Source organism: Caretta caretta, chromosome 2 (genome assembly GCF_965140235.1).
Source record: "Caretta caretta isolate rCarCar2 chromosome 2, rCarCar1.hap1, whole genome shotgun sequence".
NCBI classification, from domain to species: Eukaryota; Metazoa; Chordata; order Testudines; family Cheloniidae; genus Caretta; species Caretta caretta.
The window spans coordinates 158569800-158592646 of record NC_134207.1 but is presented as its reverse complement, the minus strand read 5'-3'; the positions used below and the strand labels follow the sequence as shown (position 1 = coordinate 158592646).

The 22847-nt window shown below is 44.1% G+C and overlaps 1 protein-coding gene across 1 annotated transcript in view; it reads right to left on the bottom strand.

Moving 5' to 3' along the window:
* Positions 1 to 3921: 3921 nt before the first annotated feature.
* FH (fumarate hydratase) overlaps positions 3922 to 22847 on the bottom strand; it is a 46050-nt gene continuing 27124 nt past the window's right edge. Inside the window, exons 7-10 of the mRNA XM_048839357.2 lie at positions 14323 to 14526; positions 13199 to 13326; positions 11165 to 11318; positions 3922 to 4731 (exon numbers count right to left, since the gene is read on the bottom strand). Coding sequence (XP_048695314.2) covers positions 4589 to 4731; positions 11165 to 11318; positions 13199 to 13326; positions 14323 to 14526 — 629 coding nt within the window. The 3' untranslated portion in view covers positions 3922 to 4588. The remainder of the gene's footprint in view (positions 4732 to 11164; positions 11319 to 13198; positions 13327 to 14322; positions 14527 to 22847) is intronic.

Here is a 22847-nt window from a genome sequence, read left to right as displayed (position 1 = left end):
GTGACGCCTCACCCGACAGCCAATCCGGGATGGCAGAGGGCGGGACACGTCTGGAAAAGGGCGGAAGTGACGAAGGAAACCCCCAAGCTCTGCTCTTCCGCCCAGCGGAGTGAGCAGCGCCTGGCCCTGGATGTGGAGGCGGGGCTAAAAGGAGCAGCTGGGAACAGAGGCACCAATCAGAGGGCCCGCTGCAGCCCGCGCCCCGCGCCTCTGGGGGGCGCCGCTCTTCGGCCGCTGGCAGCGAAATCCTCCTTCGCGGAGGGCCGGGGCCTCCGGTTTCAGCCTCCACGGACCCCACGGCAGCGCCCCGAGGCCCTGGGGCAAGTGGCAGTCCCCGCTCCGGGCGAGGGGGCTGCGAGCGCGGCTGGGCCCCTGCCACAGCCTGAAGGGGGGTGGGGGGGGGCGCTTCTCCGGTCCAGAAGGCTGCTCGCGCTCTGGGATCGTGGGGGAGGCTCCAGGCATTAAAGATGACGCTTTAATTTAAAAAGAAAAGGAGGACTTGTGGCACCTTAGAGACTAACCCATTTATTTGAGCATGAGCTTTCGTGAGCTACAGCTCACTTCATCGGATGCATACCGTGGAAAGTGTAGAAGATCTTTTTATACACACAAAGCTTGAAAAAATACCTCCTCCCACCCCACTCTCCTGCTGGTGGAAGGAGGTATTGTTTCATGGTCTTTCTGTATGTAATGTCTTCTGCAGTTCCCACAGTATGCATCCGATGAAGTGAGCTGTAGCTCACAAAAGCTCATGCTCAAATAAATTGGTTAGTCTCTAAGGTGCCACAAGTACTCCTTTTCTTTCTGCGAATACAGACTAACACAGCTGTTACTCTGAAACTTATCTAAAGTGATCACTTGCCTTACAATGTGTATGATAACCAAGTTGGGCCATTTCCAGCACAAATCCAGGTTTTCTCACTCCCCCCCCCCCCCCCCACACACACACACAAACCCACTCTCCTGCTGGTAATAGTTTATCTAAAGTGACCACTCTCCTTACAATGTGTATGATAATCAAGGTGGGCCATTTCCAGCACAAATCCAGGGTTTAACAAGAACGTCTAAGGGGGGAGGTTGGAAAAAACAAGGGGAAATAGGTTACCTTGCATAATGACTTAGCCACTCCCAGTCTCTATTCAAGCCTAAATTAATTGTATCCAATTTGCAAATTAATTCCAATTCAACAGTTTCTCGATGGAGTCTGGAGTTGAAGTTTTTTTGTTGTAATATAGCAACTTTCATGTCTGTAAGCGCGTGACCAGAGAGATTGAAGTGTTCTCTGACTGGTTTATGAATGTTATAATTCTTGTCATCTGATTTGTGTCCATTTATTCTTTTACATAGAGACTGTCCAGTTTGGCCAATGTACATGGCAGAGGGGCATTGCTGGCACATGATAGCATATATCACATTGGTGGATGTGCAGGTGAACGAGCCTCTGATAGTTGCTATATTACAACAAAAAAACTTCAAATCCAGACTCCAGCGAGAAACTGTCAGACTGTCCTGTGATGAAACTTCCGGGACTATGGCTAAGCAAAATGGGCCACCCCTTCCCTTCTGCCAAACCTGCCCGCTCCAGGGAAGTGCTAAGGGTTCAAAAGTGACAGCTGGCAGGAAGCATGATAAAAGGTTGATGGAGTATTACTCACTCTGCTGACTTTGATCAGTAGAGCAAAGAACCTCACCCTAGTACGGGTAATGCTAATAACAGACTTTGGTTTGTCACTATGAAAGACAAACCAAAACAATAAAGTGCCCAAAATTATGACAGTAGGAGGCTAATTCATTACCTGAAGAAGAGCTCTGTGTAGCTTGAAAGTTTGTCTCTCTTCCAAACAGAAGTTAGTCCAATAAAAGATATTACCTCAACCACCTTATCTTTAATTCATTAGAGTGAAAAAGGTAAGACAACTATCCCCAAATACAGCCAGTGACCAGAGCGGGAAACTGGGTTAACGCAAAGCTCAGGCTAAACCAGAGGTGGGCAAACTATGGCCCCCAGCACTGTCCTGCCCAGCCCCCTGAGCTCCCAGCCAGGGAGGCTAGTCCCCAGCCACTCCCCTACTGTCCCCCTCCCCTGCAGCTACACCACTGTGTGGGCAGCGCAGCTTGTGCCCCCCCCCCACCTCCCACGCTTCTCAATAAGCCTGTCCTACTGCTCTGAGCAGCATGGTAAGGAGGCAGTTGGATAGGGTGGAGGGTTGGGGGCAGCTGGATAGGGGGTGGGGTCCCAGGGGGGCAGTTAGGGATGGGGGTCTCTGGAAGGGGCAGTCAGGGGACAAGGAGTGTATGTGTGTCGGGGGTAGTTGGAGATCCCGGGGGGATTGTCAGGGAGCAGGGGTGTGCTTAGGGATCAGAGAAGTCAGGGGATAGGGAGGGTTGGATAGGGGGTGGGGTTGGGGGGGGTGGTTGGGGGTCTTAGGAGGGTGCAGTCAGGGGACAAGGAGCAGCGGGGATTGGATGGGTCAGGAGTTCTGAGGGGGTCAGTCAGGGACTGGGAAGTGGGTGGATAGGGGGTAAGTGCCAATTTCCTTACCTTGTTAAGTCTTTTTTCTAAGCTTTCCTTTTATTTTTAACAATACTGTACTGTATTTGCTTTTTTCTCTCTCTCTGCTGCTGCCTGATTACATACTTCCACTTCCAAATGAGGTGTGTAGTTGACCAGTAAGTTTGTAACTCTGAGGTTCTACTATACCAGATTTGGTTATGGAATGCAGATCACACAAGTGATCTGCTCCTGCTGATGAAGACCAGGTGTACATGCTGATATTATCAGATCTATCAACTAACTGCCTTCAGTACTGTTGGTCACGAGTTGCTGAATCACCTGTAGACCATAGCAAGATTTGCCAGGGCTACTTTTTTGTGGCTCAATTCCTTCTTTGCCATGCATTCTCAAAGGGAGGCAGGGGGCAATTATTTCTCCTGAGAGTGCTATAGAATCATAGATTCCAAAGCCAGAATGGACCATTGTGATCATCTAGTCTAGGGGTGGGCAAACCTTTTGGCCTGAGGGCCACATCGGGGAATAGAAATTGTATGGCAGGCCATGAATGCTCACAAAATTGGGGTTGGGGTGCGGGAAGGGGTGCAGGTTCCAGCTGGGGGTATGAGCTCCGGGGTGGGGCTGGGGAAGAGAGATTTGGGGTGCAAGAAGGTGCTTCAGGCTGGGATCAAGGGGTTTGGAGAGCAGGAGGGGGATCAGGGCTGGGGCAGGGGGTTGGTAGGGGAGAGGCTCAGGGGTGCAGGCTTCGAGTAGTGCTTACTTCAAGTGGCTCATGGCAGTAATGGCATGTCCCTTCTCTAGCTCCTACGCAGAGGTGCAGCCAGGCAGCTCTGCACGCTGCCCCATCTGCAGGCACCACCCCTGCAGCTCCCATTGGAGTGCTTAGGAGGAGCGGGGCCATGCCACAGTTCATGCCACGGCTTCTAGGAGCCGCATGGTGCGGCCCCCAACCCAGCAACCCGGCTGGCTGGAGTGGGGGAAGACCCAGACCCTGCTCCCCAACAGGAGCTCACAGGCTGGCTTAGAACAGCTCGTGAGCTGGATGCGGCCCATAGGCCATAGTTTGCCCACCTCTGATCTAGTCTGATCTCCTGTGTAACAGAGGCCACAGAACTTCCCCACCATATGCAGTTCCGCAATGTCCCATCTTGTTCAATGTGCCTTATGTCTTCATTTCAACTAATCCAACGAGGTCTGTTAGCTAGCCCTCAGCCAAGCACTGGGTAAGGTATTAGGCTCCAGCTGACAAAAATATCTACCTCTTTAGCTGAGGGTGTATGTCTGCCATTTGTTGTTTTGGCACACAACTGAAGGGTGTGGTTAGATATCTTGGTGTTACTAGATCAGGTTACTGCAACTTTCACTATTTAATAAAGGCTGCGAACAAAAGAGTCTGAAATTTAAGGTCCTTTAGGATACACAAGAAAGTTTTTATATATTTAATTTTTGAGAAATTAATCAGGTAAAACATTGGAAGGCAAATTTAAAGTTGAGTTTCTTGGCATTGACAATGCAGGTGCTTGGTTTACAAATATTAAAATTACATTCTTCAAAATATGAATACATTTTCAAGGACATCTAGTAAATTACTCATTCATGTTTATTCTTGAACAAAGTTTCCTTTTGGTTTAAAGCAGGCAGTCCAGTACTAGAAGGCTCCAATACTTTAAATTAGCTAATCAAATGATCTATAAAGGAAGTAATTTACATTATTTCTTTATGTTTTGTTTTAATAATAAAAGATGCATTGCCTTTTATTACAGAGTGTTAATTTTATAGATATTGCTCTGGTAGCACCATCCTTTCAAGAATGCAATTATTTTTGAGGACATGCATCTAAACTACATAAATAATAATGAGGTATCTCTGGCAATGAGATGCAGTTGGATGAATCAATCTTTTTAGAATATTTATTTGTATATATTTATTATATTAGAACAATTTTCTAATATAACCTTATGCCCCATAGAGAAAAAGCACTTTAATCATGATGTAAGTGGCCATGAAAAACAAAGTGAGCTGCAAAATATTGTTTTATACAATTTAATTTTTTCCTCTTAAGTACACTTGTTAAAATTACTGAGGACCTAGCATATCTTTAGGCTTCACCCATTGATCAAATTGTTCTGATGTAAGGAATCCAAGCTTAATAGCTGCTGCTTTTAGTGTTGTCCCTTCTTTGTGTGCTGTTTTGGCAATCTTGGCTGCCTTGTCATATCCTATCATTAAAACAAAAGAAACATCAGATTAATCATGAGTTTGGCCACTATGTGTTCAGAACACCTGTTAAAGACGACAACTTGATCTATTAGAAACTACTGCTACTATATTTTGTTTAATTTGAAGTCACGAGGGTATATGAAAGGATACATTGGACCAATTTTTCCTCGAATGTTGTCTTAAAGCAGTATATAAAAAAAGATCCACAAAATTAAAAGAGATATTCTGGTCATTAACCATTTAGGTAAATTTGATGTGACGAAATTAAATTAGGCTTGTTGCCACTCAGTTCAATGACTTTCCTTAAACATTTCATGATCATCTATTGCCAACTTTCTTGCTAGGAAATTTTAACATCTAGAGACCAGTATTTTCAAAAAAGCATATAGGTATGGCTATTGCGAACAGGGCATTTCTTGTCCGCTGACTGTGCTCAGTGGTAGTCTGTCTACTCTTTGGGACGTTATACAGAGTAAATTCATTTCCACATGCAATGAAAGAACTAGTTAATTGGAACACACAAGAATGCAGTTAATGATTGGGTTTTCTGTGTCTTTTTTATAAAGAGCTTCTATGAACAAACATTTAAAAATATAAAATATAAGTATAGCAGAATAGTCATGCAAGGGATGTATTACTCTTGGTAATCCAACTTTTAACAGACAAATGTTGCTACCTAGTGCCTTGAACAGCTCTGTAGTTGATCTATATTAAAAATAATATTCAGTGATAAGCACAACTCTTAGGTAGGAAGACTTAAAATTTCACCACTGAATCCCATTAAGTTTAACACCAAATAAACCAAACTGAATAAAACTAATGCTGTGATATATAAATGGGGGGATAGCTCCCTTTGATGGACACCCAGCCAGCCAGTTAGCTAACAGCCAGCCAGTTAGCTGTAAAATGCCTCTTTGTAGCTGTTCTTTACTTGCTTTACCTGTAATGGGTTAAAAAGTCCCCCAGGTTTAAAAAAAATGGGCACCTGACCAAAAGAGCCAAAGGAAAGGTAGAACTTTTTAAAATTGGGAAAGAAACTTCCCCTTTGTCTGTTGTTCTCTGGGCTGGAGGGACAGAGCAGCCATGCTGTAAGCAGCTTAAGACAGGTAGGATAATAAATCATCAGATCATGCCTAGAACTACTTATCTGAACTCCAAATGTGTAAGTAGATCAGAATGTTTAGCTAGATGCGATTAGGGTTATTTCTTTTATTTCTTATTGGCTTGTGAACTCCTCTGTGCTAACCCCAGATGCTTTTGTTTGCTTGTAACCTTTAAGCTGAAAGCTTAAGCTATTAAGCTTTTAAGCTATTAAGCTAACCCCAAGAAAGCTATTTTGGGTGCTTGATTTTTTGGAATTGCTCTTTTAAAATCTAGCAAAAGCGTAAGTTCCAAATGTATTTTCTTTCTTTTTGTTTTAATAAAATTTACCTTCTTTAAGAACAGGATTGGATTTTTGGTGTCCTAATTGGTTTGTGTATGTTGTTTGATTAGCTGGGGCTGTGTGTGTGTGTGCGCGCGCGCGCATGAGAGTGTGTGCGGGGTGTGAGTGTGTGTGTGCGTGAGAGAGAGAGGGGCTTAAGGGTACCCCCACAGGGCGGAATTCCCAAGTACTCCTTCCTGAGTTCGAAGGGTTTTTGGGGTATTTTTTGCATTTGGGTGGTGGCAGCGTTTACCAAGCCAAGGTCAGAGAAAAGCTGTAAGCTTGGGAGTTTAATACAAGCCTGGAGTGGCAAGTATTAATTTTTTTAAATCCTCGTGGGCCCCACTTCTACACTTGGAGTGACAGAGCTGGGATTCAGCCTTGACAATTGCACTGCCCTCAAAGAAAGTAATGACAGGAAATTAAAGAAATAGATACAAAAGGAACAATATAATAGGTGACTGATGTCAGGAATATAATTTTTCAAGTTTTACTAAAAAACGAAAAAGACAGTTACATGCCGATACTGTAACTGTTGTTCTTAGAGACATGGGTGCAGACATGCATTACACTCTGGTGTGCATGCGCTGAGCGCACCAAAGTCAGAGAAATTTGCCTTGCAGTAGCCATAGTGTCAGCATTTGTGTTTCCAGAGCCTGAGCCCCTCCCCACGCTATTTAATGGTGGCACTACCCCAACTCCCCTCGGATCCCTTGCACAGAATGCCAAGAATTGAGACTCCAATATAGAGGGACAAAAGGTGGGTCACGGGATACACAACTGCACACACATCTAAGAACAACAGTTACAATACCAGTAAGTAACAGTCTTTGCTTCTTTGAGTAGCAGATGTGTATTCCTCTCAGGTGACTCAATCAGTACCAAAAAGAGGTGGGGCTTGGAGTCTATTTAAAGAGCGACTGCAATACTGCCTTCCCAAAATTTGCATCGGATCAGGATGCAGACATAAAAGTATAAAGCTTGGTAAAAGTATGTACCAAAGACCAAGTAGCAGCCCTGAAAGCGTCCAATATAAAAATATCACTGTGAAAAGTGACTGAAACTGCTTGAGCAGTTTGTCAAATGGGCTCTTAACTCAGACTCCACCTCCACAGCGGTTATCTCAAACTGCAGTGATACAGGATGTTAACCAACTGGAAATTATCTGTGTGGAGACTGCTTGATCACTCTTGTGATCCACAAAGGAAATAAAAAGACAAGGTGGTGAACAAAATAGTTTTGTTCTTCCTATGTGAAATGCCAAGCATCACCTCAAATCTAAGGAGTGAAGATGCTGTTCATCAGCATTTGAATGAGGTTTGGGGGAAAAGATATAGGTAAGTAAATTGTCTAGTTAAGATGAAATAGTGGCACCACCTTAGAGAGACATTTATGATGAGATCTCAAGGCAACCGTGTCCTTGAAAAACTGGATATACTGAAAGCCCACCATTAGAGCCTGCAGCTTAGTAACTCTTCCCACAGAATTTAATGCCATAAGAAATGCTGTCTTTTGGCATAGGCGAGAGAGAACAAGTTGCCACATCCCAAGAGTTTCAAGGGGGCCACTGGGAATACACATAAGGCATTGTTGGCTAGTAGGTACTAGGCCAGGAACCCCTACCCCTACTGCGGTAACAACATTGATCTTCGGTACTGATGGTGATGGGAGGACAGTCTTCAGGATTGCTGAGAATAGTGCTTGGACAGCAAAGAAGAGGAAGATGTCCTCGATCTCGACGAGCCTCCAGTAGTCATCCAGTGATAGTGGAGAAGCCACCCCCCAAAGAAGCAGGCAAGCAACAAGCCTCATCCAAAAACCAGTAAGGAGATGGTATCAGTACTGAGGATGAATGAGAAGTTGGTGCCTTCAGTACTGAAAGAGGCATTACAGTTCCACATGGTCCCAGAGAAAAACAGTCCTTGAGCAGAAGTCAGTACCAACCCTAAAGATAAAAGTCTGCAGCAAAGATATAGTCAGTGCCAAAGACAGCATCTGCAACGATGGGTTCCTCAGTACCAAACAGGATGTTGACTGCAAGACTGATTGTCAGATGGAACTAGACTGACCAGATAGCAAGTGTCAAAAATCGGGTCAGGAGGTGGGGGGGTAATAGGTGCCTATGTGAGAAAAAGACCCAAAAATCAGGACTGTCCCTATAAAATCAGGACATCTGGTCACCCTAGGTGGAACAGAATACAGTGCCAAGGAACGAGAATCTGCAACCCAACCAGATGATGCCGAGGGCACAGCAAAAGCAGCAGTCGCCCCTGCTGGCAAATGCTCCTGAATTATTAGGGCATCAGGAATGGAAAGGCAGAGCAGGTCTGACGCTGCCTGGTAGACTAATGGCATAGACAGAGGCAGTGCTGATGCAGGATGTTGTTGATACCTAACTCAGACTCGCAAGGCCAGTACCCGAGCCAATGGTACAATGTCTAACGGATCCTGGGGAAGTACCAGGGAGCAGTTAGGTGGCCCAGCTCCATCTTGCATACAATGCTAGTCAGTAGTCCTCTTAAAAAGACAAGAAGGCCTCTCACCAAGTCCTGGATAGCCTTGGTTCATCTTGTGAGACCTCTTTCTTGGAGGACAAAAGAAAGGAGAACAATCCCACTTCCCATTAGGGAAAGCACCAGACCCCAAGCTGGGAGCTACATCCCAGGCCAGCTCTGAGGGAGAGTGCAGGTCCAGGCAATCTGCAGAGGTCCCCAGTGCTGAAGCAGGCCTCACAGCCTGCTCTAAGAGGTGCTGCTTCAGACACAAGTCCTTCACCACGTGAATTTTCTTTTTAAACAACATGGAGCACCTCTTTCATCTGACCTTCTCCTGTGCACAAACACACACCACGGGTGCGGGTCACTTGGGGATAGACATCCCACATGATGGACAATGTTTAAACCTCACTGAGGGCATCACCCAGGGTAAATATCAATCAATCTTAATCTACTAATACAACTAAACCTAGGGGTACTACTAAACTACACTGGAACCTCGCTAGAATGCGCATCTATATAGCGCGAATTCGCATATAACGCAGTCGCAGCCATGGATCCCAAATTTAATTACATTAATTGGAATTCATTTTAACGCGGTCCCTGCTATAACGCAGTCCCCGTGTTAATACGGTACTGCACATGGATCCCAAATCCCGCGTTCTAGTGAGGGTCCGGTGTACATACAATAAAACTCTAGAAAAACAAACAACCACACCAAACGCTCTGATTGTAGCTGCGGGCAGTAAAGGGACAAAGGGGGATCAGGGTGGCAGGACCCTTAAATAGCCTGGGGAGCGGCTAAAGGCCAGAGGCATGAGCGCAGCACTGCCTACAGGCAAAGTTCTCCAGCTCTCGTGCACTTGGCATGTGCACACTTGAGTGGAATACACATCTGTAACCACTCAAAGCACTGCTCTTTATCTACTTCTGATTAAGTAAAGGTTGGAGTGGTTATTAATATTTATACAATAATATTAGTTCATAAAATTGTGAAGAGGATAACAGGTATAGTTTATATGGCCGGGGAAGACAAGCTGTAGAAATGGACTTAGATAAGCTTGAAGATCCCTTTCCTCCATCTTCTCCAGCATCCTCGCAGACAAGAAATCCCACCCATATCTTAGCCTGTAAGAGTGTTTCTCTATCTTTGGTGCTGACATTGCCAGCAGCCTGATGAAGCATGCTAGCCAGCTTCTACATCTGTACACCTCAGCAGTATTTACATTCACCTTCATCAATAGTGCTTGATGCAAAAGCTTCTGGGATATATATGCTGTTCAGTGTGTACAGTGTGATTAAACTAGATAGAAGAGGCATTATTGTGTGGATGGATGGGGCAAACAGGTAGGCAGGATCTAGTGCAAGATAAAGCACAACCTCACTAATGTAGACTCAAATGCAAGACACTGAGTACTACTGAATTTTATGAGTGAACAAAAAACAATAAAAAAAGGATAATACATCACAAGGTGTATTTCATTTATTTCATATTTTGTACTTTAGTTTTATTTATAATACTGTTATCTGTACAAAATGAGAGTATGGCTAGAAGAGAGTGACCTAGGCACCCTACTCATGAGTAAGGCTACGATTATTTCACGTAATCTGTGACTTCCATTGACCTCCGTGATATTTTCTCCCTGGGATTGGAGCTCCCAGCTAGCCCTGCCCTCGCACCTCCCAGCCCCCAACCTGGTGGGGTGACTGCACAGCTATGCAGCTGCAGTGGGCACGTGGACCCTGCTCAGCTACTCAGCCTTGGTGGGCGGCTGGGGGACCCTGCAGCTACCAGCTTCCCAGGGCAGGGGGACCCCGCAGAGCCCAGCCCCGGGGCAGGGGGACCCCGCAGAGCCCAGCCCCGGGGCAGGGGGACCCCGCAGAGCCCAGCCCCGGGGCAGGGGGACCCCAGAGCTCCCATACACTGCAGCAGTGGGGAACCCAGAAGCCCCAACAGCAGTGGGTGCTGAATCCACCTACCCCTTTTGTCAGGGATATTTTTAGTGAAAGTCAGGGACAGGTCACGGGCTGCCATGAATTTTTGTTTATTTCCTGTGATCTTTCCCTGACTTTTACTAAAAATATCCATGACAAAAAACTTAGCCTTACTCATGAGTCTGGGATATACAGGTTCCCCTACCAACACAGGGCCTTGATTGTGTAATTGTCTGCGCTAGTTTTCTAACACATCACAATGTGATGGAATTTTTCGAAATACGTAGGTAAACAACTAGAAATAGTCTTATGAAAAAAAGGGAAAAAAAAGAAACAAAAAAAGTTACCTGGCCATAATGAATTCTCTTATTAATTCAGTTTGTCAATAAAGAAAAAACTAATTTTTGATCAAGCACTTGAGTGCATTCTTGATCAAAGAACAAAATATAAGAAGTCTGAAACATTGTACCTTGTTAAGCAGAGTAATCTACTGCTTGGTTATTCACAGTAACTTTCACTATATTTTTTTTTGAGAAATTTATATATTCTAATGAATAGATATCAGCCTCAGACTTTTACCTATGTGGGGATTAAGCGCCGTCACCAGCATCAAAGACTCGTTCATTAGTTTGTTGATCCTCTCCGTGTTGGCTTGGATTCCGACCACACAGTTGTCAGTGAAGGAAACAGAGACATCTCCAAGGAGCCTTGCAGAGTTTAATACATTTTTAATCTAAAAAATGCAGAAAGTTATTAGATACATCATTTCTTAAAAGCCTTATAATATCCATCCAGTTTACAGTACATCTTTAGCAAAGGATTGTGTCCTGTACTGTACTCTTCCTTTTGCGATATAAATTGAGACACTGATATTTTAAAAAAGCACTTTATGTGAAGCATTTCATATCCTGAAGAACACTTAGTAGACAGCAGCAGTAGACATTATCCGTACCATTGAATATATAAGCAAAGCATGTTTGTAAACTACTTAGAAATCAATAGATTAAACATGTGCTATGTAAGTGATTTCAGAAAGAGAAGTATGAATTTTAAACACATCAATAAAAGATATTTAAAATTATTAAGTGGATGCACAATTGGCATACCCTCTGGCAGTCAATTACCCCGAAACAGCATCCAGTTATAGCACTAAAGCCAAAGTTTAGTAAAGAATAATAATGGAAAGGGACACCTATATCTCCGATTGGGAATATTACTGTAGCTGTTCAGTATGCTATTATTATTGTCAAAGTTAGAGACTTTGAAGAAAGATGCTTATTCAAATGAAAACAATTTCCTTACTAGGTCTATTTAGGAGATTCATAGACAAGTACATACCGCTTTTAATAGTCTATTCATTTGGTTTAAAATACCCTTAAACAGCATGAAAAAATGAAGAAAGTTGCAGACAGTAAATGGCCAGGTGCAAGAAAACAAAATATTGCTTCCTACATGCCCCTCACTGTTTTTACTGCCCTGACCTTTCTGCTATAATGTAGCCTATTCTGCAATCCCAGCCCTATTGTTATTTTCATGATGATCTCTCCTGCTGTATCTCCTACTTTATTTTTTCTTCTCGTTTTGACTTTTTGGTCTTCCTTCACCACACTTCCCTGTTTTTATGCTTTTGTCTCTATTCTTTCCCACAATTTCTCCCCTGTGCATTCCTCCTCTTCCTAACTCTCCCTTCATGGAGAAAGGCAGCCCCCTTAGTCCTTTGTTTTCTTTCTCCACCTACACTAAACAAGTTTCCTTCTATTCCTCCATGCCCTGCACAATCCAGTCTAGAGGGAAAATAAGCACCCAGACAAGATAGGTGTGCAAATGAAGTACGTGTTGCCTTGACACCTCCCAGAAGCAGAATGAATCAGACAGCATGTGGATTCAACTCTCTCAAAATTTTTACTGGAAGTAATATAGGTATGATTTAGCCTGAAATTTCAACTGTCAAAGTGATTAACTGTGTATGCTATATACTCCTGTGCTCAGCTGTGCATCTGCCATTAAACACAGTAAGAAAACTGTCACATTAAGATTCTGATGTGTCCTTCTAGGAAATGCATAAGATAAATATTTTAGGGACCTCGAACCCAAGATTATTATTCTGAATTTACATTTTAAACATTTGTAATGTAAATCTGAACAGTTAATTAATTTAATAAGTGGCTTGCCGAGCAATTGGGGTGAGTACTGCAGGAAGGCCAAAGGGACTGCACAACAAAACAAAGTCTTTTGCGCACTGGAATGGAAATTAGGAATTCCTCAGTTCAAAACCTCAGCTCTGACACAGATCCTTTTTGGCTTTAAACAAGTTATTCTTGCTGCCTCAGTTTTGCCATCTGCCCTTTTCTCCTAGGGGCACTATGATAATTACAGTTTATAATGCATTTCTATGACGAAGTACTAAAAAAACTCAATTCTTACATATTGGACAGCCAGTTCTCTCTCAAAATGATGAGCTATTTATCATCAAGCAGAATTTAAGATTCTTCTAATATTCATATTCTCTGCCTCTCTAGGGTTTGTGCTGTCCAAGCAATCGCTGAAATTATTCCCTAAGGATATACAGTAAGATAACTGTTTTTTTAATTTAAAAAAATGTTTTGAGCTTACAATCATGGGCTTGAAAACATTCAATTCAAAATGTCCATTGCTGCCTCCCACTGTAACAGCAACATGATTTCCCATCACTTGAGCTGCCACCATGGTTACGGCCTCACACTGGGTAGGGTTTACTTTTCCTGTTGGGGAGGGGAAAGTGTTTAAAAATAACCCAACCGAACGAAAAAAAACCAAGTTCTCCAGTTTTTGGTTTTTGAATTTAAATTCTCAGAAATGGTAAATGTGATTTTAAGAAACGGCAGTCAAGCAGTGAACAACATATAGGCACAGATTTATTAAACCCACTGCACTTTTCTGATAACAACTAGGATTTGTTTATGCTGTGAGAAGCCTGTCAGACATTTACCTTGTATGTCCTTGACAACTGTTTGCCTCCCAAAATGCCTTGCTACTCAAGACAAAGGTTGTTATTCCGAAACTTATACCCCTTCGTAGCTCCCACAAAACAATCAAAACTTTTTAAAAACTACATTTCTCCCCTTTCTTTGAGGAGGAAAGGAGGAGCTGCAAGATTACACTTTAAAGCAGGGCTGTCCAAACTTTGTTAAGATGAGGGCTGCACTGGCAACCTTCCAGGAGCACGTGAACTGGGCAGTTGGCTTCCACCCTTATCTCAATATGGAGAAATGACCTGCACAAACTTCATTTACTTCAGGGGAAAGAAATCAGAATCAAAGGCCATTTGGATCAGAAAACGTATGTGCATGTTTCAATCCTAAAACCCCTTCCATTTAAAAATATTCTGCAGAAGAAAAAACCCACAAGCTGCCACAATAGTTTGTATTTATATGTGGAACTAAACAGACAAAGATCACACACCACACACACACACACCAATCATAAGTAATGTGCTCTTCCCAGACTCATGCCAACTAAACCTTTATACCACATCTCTCCAAAACACACACACACACACACTATAAAGCAAATAATTTTACTTACACACATTTTTGTGGACAAAAATGGAGAATTTGTGGCTGGCAAAAACTGCATCATTTCAGTGCTTCATACCATTTTACCACTGAACTCTGTGATATAGTTCTACATGTAACTGTTAATAATTACTCTTACTTTTCCACACAAATGTAATTGACATTTGTTATTGGATACATTACCTGGCATGATGCTGCTTCCAGGTTCATTTTCAGGCAGGATGAGTTCACCTAGACCAGAGCGTGGTCCAGAACCCAAGAAACGAATATCATTAGCTATCTTCATCAGACTGCAAGCCACAGTGTTCATGGCCCCACTGAGTTCAACTAGAGCATCGTGAGCAGCAAGAGCTTCAAATTTATTTGGAGCAGTGATAAAAGGCAAGCCTAAGGAGAAATGAGTATTAAAGGTTTTTGAGGCATAATCATTAGTTAAAGCAGCATGCCCTTAGCCAAAGCTCTTGAAATGCTGTCTAGTTAATACAAAAATCATAATAGAAAATATAAAAGTAAAACTATTAAGCAGCCAAGTCAAGCAGAAGGTTTTCTTCTCCAGACTTCTGACAACCAAAAGTTTCCTAAAGAAAAGTTCTTATCATGGTGGTATTTTTTGAGGAAAACACGGTTACCTACCTTTCCGTAACTGTTCGAGATGTGTTGCACATGTCCATTCCACGGTAGGTGCGTGCATGCCTCATGCTGCCAGAAAAGTTCTCCTCAAAAGTACCCACTAGGGTGGCTCAAACACCCTGTCACCACATGGCATTGCATCACCCCCTTCAGTTCCTTCATACCTGATAGACTATGATAGAGAGGGAAAGGAGGGTAGGTCATGGAATGGACACGTACAACTCCTCTCAAACAACAACAGTTACAGAAAAAGGTAGGTAACTTTTTTGTTCAAGTGCTTGCACATGTCCATTCTATTGCAGGCGACTCTCAGGCAGCCAAACGTGGAGACAGACTTGCAGTCTACCTGAACAGCGATTACAGGACAACCTGTCTGAAACTGGCATCATCCCTGAACTGAAAGGAAATGGCATAATGAGAAGCAGAAGCGTGGACTGATGACCCAGCTGCTGTTTTACAAATTTCTATGATCAGCACTTGCGCCAAGAAAGCTGCCAAAGTTGCTTGTGCTCCAGCAGAACACACCAATACTCTAGCTGGTGGGTCTATATCAGCCAACTGGTAGCATAAACAAATGCACAAAGAGATCCAAGATGAAATTCTCTGAGTGGGAACTGGTCAGCCCTTATCTCTGTCCGCAACCACAACAAAACAACTGTGTGCAGGATCTAAAGGACTTAGTACACTCCTGGTAGAAAACTAAAGCCCTTCTCACATCTAATAAATGAAGCACCTCTTCATCTCTATGCTCATGGGATGTCAGTAAACAGATTGCCTGGTTAATGTGAAAATTAGAGACTACCTTTGTGAGAAGTTTTGGGTGAGGGAGAAGATAAACTTATCCTTATGGAACACTGTATTGGGAATTTCTGACAATAGGAATCTCAACTTGTTTACCCTTCTGGCTGAGTAATGGCAACTAAAAATGCTACCTTCATAGAAAGGTGGAGCAGAGAGCAAGTTGCAAAGGATTCAAATGGTGGTCCCATTAACTTTGTTAGGACCAAGTTCAGATCCCAAGGATGGACTGTACTCCCATGTGCAAGATCCTATCTGATCCAAGCCCTTTAGGAATCTATCAACAAAGGGGTTGGAGAAAAAGGATCTACTATTCCCTGAGGTATGGACAGCTAAGATAACTCTGTAAAAGTACTTTTGGCAGCTAACTGCTGAACTCTGACATTTTAGGTACAGAAGATAGTCCAGTATGAAGTTCAGAGGTGCATGCTCTGGTGATATGCCTGTCTGACAGGACCAAATGGAGAGGTTTTTCCATTTAGCCAGTTAAATGCTCCAAATTGAGGGTTTTCTACTATTCAGAAGCATTTCCTGGACATCTTTACAATAGGATCTCTCCAAAGGCTTTTACCATGAAGCATCCAAGCCATTAGGTGTAAGTCTCATAGAACAGGCGGCCGTGGTTCTGAGAAATCACATCTGGATCCAACAGGAAAGGCAGCAGAGGCTTGATTGGCAAGATCAGCAGGGTTCAGTACCAGTGTTGTCAAGCCCATACTGATGCTATGAGGATGAGATGAGCGTGGTCTTGTTTGACTTTGAACAAGACTCTGGGCAGCAAGTGAATCAGAGGAAAGGCAGACAGGAGGGGGTCATTCCAGGGTATCAGAAAAGCATGTGTCCATATGCCTGGGCTAAGACCTCCCTCAGAACAAAACCAACGGCATTTTCTGTTGGACTCTGTTGCAAAGAGATCCACGTGGGGAGTCCCCCAGAGCTGGAAGATGGATTTGGTAATGTACAAGCATAAAGACCACTTGTGGTGATCGGAGAAGGTCCTACTCAGTTGATTTCCCAAAGTGTTCTGTTTCCCTGGAAAGTAAGCAGGACTGAGATGAATTGAATTGGTTATGCAAAAGTTCCAGAAGCGAATTGCCTCCTAGCATAGCTGGGTCAACCATGCTCCTCCCTGTCCGTTTACAGAGCACAGTTGCAGAGTTGTCAGAATGAACAACTTCTTTCCTACTATATAAAGGAAGAAAGCTGAACAGGCTAGTCACACAGCTCTTAACTCCCTGACATTTATATGAGTCATTAGATCCTGAGATGACAAGAGACTGAGTCTGCAGGGACCCCAAATGAACTCCCCAACCCAGGGTTGACGTGTTTGTATCAAAGTGAGGGTTGGTAATGAGAGGGATAAAGAGAACTCCATAGACTTTCAGAGCGTCCACCCACCAATCCAGAGATGACAAAACTGACACTGGTACTCGAACCACCTTCTCCAAATGACAACAACTTGCGGCATACACTGATGCCTGCATCTTTCTAAGATGCAGCTTGGCATATTGAATCACATAGGTATACGCTTGCCATGTGACCTAGAAGTGTGAGGCAGCTGTGCACCATGGTGAGAGGATACACTTCAGTCATAGCACCAAACCCTGTAGCACTTCAAACCTAGATTGTGGTAGCAAGGCCTTGGGGCCTTTGTGGAGTCTAAGACCATTCCAAAAAACTCCATTCTCTCAACTGGTTTTAGAATTGACTTGTCCCCATTTATTAGGAGCCCCAGTGCATTGAATGTGGACAGGACGATGGATACACTGGTTAACATCTGAGCCTCAGACCGATCCTTGAGCAACCAGTGACCCAGGTACAGAAACACATGAATTCCGCAAAAAGAAAAGGAGTACTTGTGGCACCTTAGAGACTAACATTTATTTGAGTATAAGCTTTCGTGAGCTACAGCTCAAGTGAGCTGTAGCTCACGAAAGCTTATACTCAAATAAATGTTAGTCTCTAAGGTGCAACAAGTACTCCTTTTCTTTTTGCGAATACAGACTAACATGGCTGCTACTCTGAAACCTGTGACATGGAAGTAAGCATCCTCTAAGTCGAGGGCAGCACACCAGTCCCCCTGTTCCAGGGAGGGAATAAATCGAGGCTAGGGTGACTGTCAAATATAAAGGGAAAGGTAACCACCTTTCTGTATACAGTGCTATAAAATCCCTCTTGGCCAGAGGCAAAACCCTTTCACCTGTAAAGGGTTAAGAAGCTACGATAGCCTCGCTGGCACCTGACCAAAATGACCAATGAGGAGACAAGATACTTTCAAAGCTTGGGAGGGGGGGGGGGGGGAGACAAAGGGTGTCTGTCTGTGTGATGCTTTTGCTGAGAACAGATCAGGAATGCAGCCTCAGAACTTCTGTTAGTTAGTAAGTAATCTAGCTAGAAATGCATTAGATTTCCTTTTGTTTAATGGCTGGTAAAATACGCAGTGGTGGATGGAATGTATATTCCTGTTTGTGTCTTTTTGTAACTTAAGGTTTTGCCTAGAGGGATTCTCTGTGTTTTGAATTTGATTACCCTGTAAGGTATTTACCATCCTGATTTTACAGAGATGATTCTTTTACCTTTTATTTAATTAAAATTCTTCTTTTAAGAACCTGATTGATTTTTCATTGTTCTTAAGATCAAAGGGTTTGGGTCTGTGTTCACCTGTACAAATTGGTGAGGATTTTTATCAAGCCTTCCCCAGGAAAGGGGGTGTAGGGCTTGGGGGGATATTTTGGGGAAAGATGTCTCCAAGTGGGCTCTTTCCCTGTTCTTTGTTAACATGCTTGGCGGAAGCAACATACGGTTCAAGGACAAGGCAAAGTTTGTACCTGGGGGAAGTTTTTAACCTAAGCTGGTAAGCATAAGTTTAGGGGGTCTTTCATGCAGGTTCCCACATCTGTACCCTAGAGTTCAGAGTGGGGAAGGAACCTTGACAGTGACCATGCAGAATTTTATTTTCTTTAGGAATTCATTCAAATCTCTTAGATCTAAAATAGGTCCAAGACAACCTTTTGTTCGGGGATCAGGAAGCAGAGGGAGAACAAGCCTTTCCCTTTGCCTGAAGAAGTGAATCGAATCTCCTGGTGAAGGATGATCTCATGAGAGTGGTTCCTGAAGAGAGATGGGAAAGGTTGGGAGGAGGAGGACAACGACAAGGAGAAGTGAACTGGAGGGCATACCCCAGTTCCATCGTGCTTAAGACCCACCAATCCAATGTTGCATGGGCCCAAGCACTTAGGAAATGGGATAAACTATTTTTAAACAAAGGGTGGAAACAGATGGAACTAGAGTCACTGGTTCACTGCCCTTGACCAACATATCAAAATGTCTGTTTGGGTGAGGTGGCTGGGTAGGATGAGCCCACTGATGCTGAAGAGAAGGGCAGCAGATGTCTCCTATAACCCCTGCCCTTTCTCCTTGGTGGATCTTGAGACAGAGGGTGGAGGAGCACTGTAAGGCTGTTGAGAATGAAACTGCTTCCTCTTTGTTGCTAGAGTATAGGTTCCATGAGATTTTAACACCACCTTGGAATCTTTTAGGCTATGGAGCCTATTACTTGTCTTATCCTATTACTTGTCCTGGAGAATTCTGGCAACCAGCTTGTTTTCAACTACCATTACAGCAAAGTCCTGCCTACAGTCCTCTGGTAGCTTGTCTTTAAATGTTATATTGTTTTCTCAGAGAATGCAGTCACAGTGGCTCAGGAGTGCCTGTTGGTTTGCAGTCCTGAGCTCTAGACTCCCTATAGAATAAAGTTTGCATCCAAACAAGTCTATTCTCTTCACATCTTTGCCTTTCAGTATTTATGCTTGATGTCCTTGTCTTTCCCATTCGTTAGCAGCCGCCACCCACCATCAAAGAACCTGGCTGAAGGTGAGAACAGAAATACTTGTATCCCTTTGAGGGGACGGATTACCTCCTTTCAAATTGCTTTGCTGTGGGAGGTAAGGAAGATGCTGTCTGCCACAGTGCTTTGACCAGCTCCATAATGGCTTCAGTAATTGGCAGTCACTTTGGCTGATATCATAATGTCCACCAACTAGTTAAAACTTTCACGCACCTCCTCTGCTGGAATATCAAGAACAGAGGCCACCATTTTCAATAGATTTTGATGAGCCCAGTGGTCCTTTGGGGCTGGTGAATGGCCTGCCACCTCAACAGCCTTGTCTGGCTATGAGGAAGAGGATGTCACAGGATTCTGAGATGGTGGCTGCTCCATGACTTGCAGTGGGGAGTGACTTCTGGCTGCTTGGTACTGGTTACTGGAGTATGATGCTCCCAGTGCCAATGCCCCCTGAGCGGTCTTGAAGACAATGAATGAGACAGTTGTGGGAGGTCCTAGAGGGATGTCCTGTGGTGTCCGGAATGGCCACTGATATGGGCCTGGGATCCAGCCTTGAACGGGCCATTCCTCCTTAGAAGGAGGTGGCCTGTGCTGTGACTGTTGCATGACCTGTGGTCCCCAAATCTGTGATGGAGATGCAGATGAATCCACCTCTGAATCTGAAGAGGAAGAATCTGAAATGTCCAACATCAGTGGGACACAACCATTTGGGACTGGAGAGAGGTAGCCTGGGCCCAGGGACGGTGGTACCAGAGATATCAAAGGTGGCTTGCCTTTCGACTGCACTGGCCTTTGCAGAAGTTTGGGAGGTAACTGTACAGTGAGTTCCTGACGTAGAGAGATAGGTGCCACAAACATTGGGACTGAGTGCAAACCCTCTTGCACAACCAGGGATACCAGTACTGACCGGCTAAGGAGGTCTCTTGTAGCTGCACATGCTTTCACGGTGATTGGAAGCGGCAATGACCAAGAGGTCTGTCCCAGAGACCTTTCAGGGGATGTGCTGGACAAATCTGGCACAGGCTCCAGATGCAGCGCCCCCTTCTTCTTAGCTGAAGAATGCTCCAGCAGGAGACTCTCCCTCAACTGTCTCTTAAAGTCTCTGCCTCTACTAGGCTTCAGCACCAACACTCATGAGCAAGATATCAAGCCTGAGGAGAGTCTAAAACTTTTCTGCAATACTGCTGAATGGTACCAAGAGGCTGCAGACATCCCTGGTGTGCACCGTATGGAGGCTGATTTATCTGGGGCGCACTCTGCATGAGACGAGTCTGATGGGGGGCAAAGTGCTGCCTCCATGAGCAAACATTTGAGCCACACCACTCTTTCTTTGAGCACGACTTAGTCTGTTGTGTAGACTTAGCCTATGTTGGCATAACATATGTTGCTCAGAGGGTGTGAATATTCCACCCCTGAGCGACATAAGTTACACTGACATAGCGCCGTGCATATGAACATTTATGTCGGCGGCAGAGCTTCTCTCATCAACATAACCTATGCTGCTCATGGAGGTGGTTTTTTTATGAAAACAGAAGAGCTCTCTCCTGTAGGCATAGAGCGTCTTCACCAGACGGGCTGCAGCAGTGCAGCTCTGTACGTACATACTGTTAGTCCCTTACAAAAGTAACATTTGTAAATTATGTGGGATTCTCCCAAACATTTCAAAACAGGCTGGGTGTGGGTTACTCACTGGCATAGGCTTAGTGCATGTACAATGGGTCTTATAACCTGGTGACTGTGGCATCACTTCAGTACTGATCCCAGTTCTGAAAAATGAAAAATTAGTCCAAAAGACGTAAAACTAAAATCTATCACTAAAACTAGCTAAAACTAACTTAACTTTAACTAACTACTTCCTAACAATAACAGGGCATACAGACAAAGGAGTGATGGAAGCTCATGACAAAAAGTCTGAAATTACGAACAACCGTCAGTGGAGGTAAGAAGAAACTAAGGTGGTTCAGAGGCAGTTCCACCCTCTCATACCAGCACACAGCAGCACATTGTGACAGAGGGCACGTGAGTCACCCTGACAGGAACTGCTGAGGGAAAAAAGCTCTCCGACAACCGTGCCCGCACGCACACATGCAAACACCTAAAGAACAAGACGATCACATCTAAGGTCAGCATTATGTACAAGAGTAAGATATTTAAGTGCTTACAACCACTCTACATTTCCTTTTGAGTACTTAAAATTCACAACCTTAACATTGTAATGAAGCGTGGGCATTATCAGTTCGTCCCAGACAACTTTGCCAATTTAAAGAAACTCTTACAATTCAGCCTTAATCTGTGTATTTTTCCCTCTTAACAATTCAAGCTAGTTAATTTTAGGGAGGCCTTCTCTTGTTCTCAACAAACAGTAAGATCTGGAAGAGGCTTAGCATGCACAGGGCAGATGGAAAGCCACCATGAGATGCAGCAGCTGATGTAAGGAAGAGGCAGCAGTAATTATTAATTCCTATACTGTGAGCCTTTAAGTGAAAAAGCTCAACCAAAGTACTAAGGTATCAGCAGCTGGGGACAAGCAACAAATTTACCAGTACATGTGAGAGCCAGTTCAAGTGAAGGATGATGCCTCCTGACACCACTGACAGCAAGAACAGTAGGTGCACTGAAACCCCCACTGCTGGGAGATGTATCTGGCCACATCTGGATGAAGAGTCCACTTGTGGTGACTTGTAAATGATCTGATCAGCTGGTCCATTAGGTTGTTTCATACCCCCAGCAGGTAAAATGCTTCTAGATCTATTGAGTTGGCAATACAGGGCTCCTAGAGTAGAGTGGCCTCCTGAAAGAGTGGAGGTAGAACACTGACCACATGTCTGTGAGGCCTAGCAGGCTACTATCCTGATCTGTGATAAACACTTTGCATGCCCATCTGACAGCTTTTAGTTCTCTGACACTGATGTGTAAGGTTAAATCTTTTGAGGAGCTGTGTCTGCAGAGAACCCACGTGGGCTCCCTACTCTAGAGCAGATTCATCTGTCACCAGTGTGAGCATCTGTTGCAGGCAGGCAAAGAGAATGCACACACATATGTTAGCTGGATTTGCCCAACAATCTAGAGAGGTGAGGACATGGGATGGCACCCTCACCATGAAGGCTGACTGATGGTGGTTTGCTGACTAGACTGATGCCAGCCAGCCCTGCAGAGTTCTTAGGTGCAGTCTGGCATATTGAAACACTATAGGTGCAAAAGGCCGCATGTCCCAGAAATCTCAAACAGTTTCGTGCTGTTCTGATGGGGTGAAACTTCAAACTTATAACAAATGATCAAGTTGCCTGGAACCTGGAGTCTTGAAGAATGGCCCTTGCTTGTCATGAATCCAGTACAGCCCCTATAAACTATCCTCTGGACTGGGGAGAAGGGGGACTTTTCTACATTAATAGTCCCAAGGCACTGAATGTTGACTGAATCAGGGTTACACTGCTAC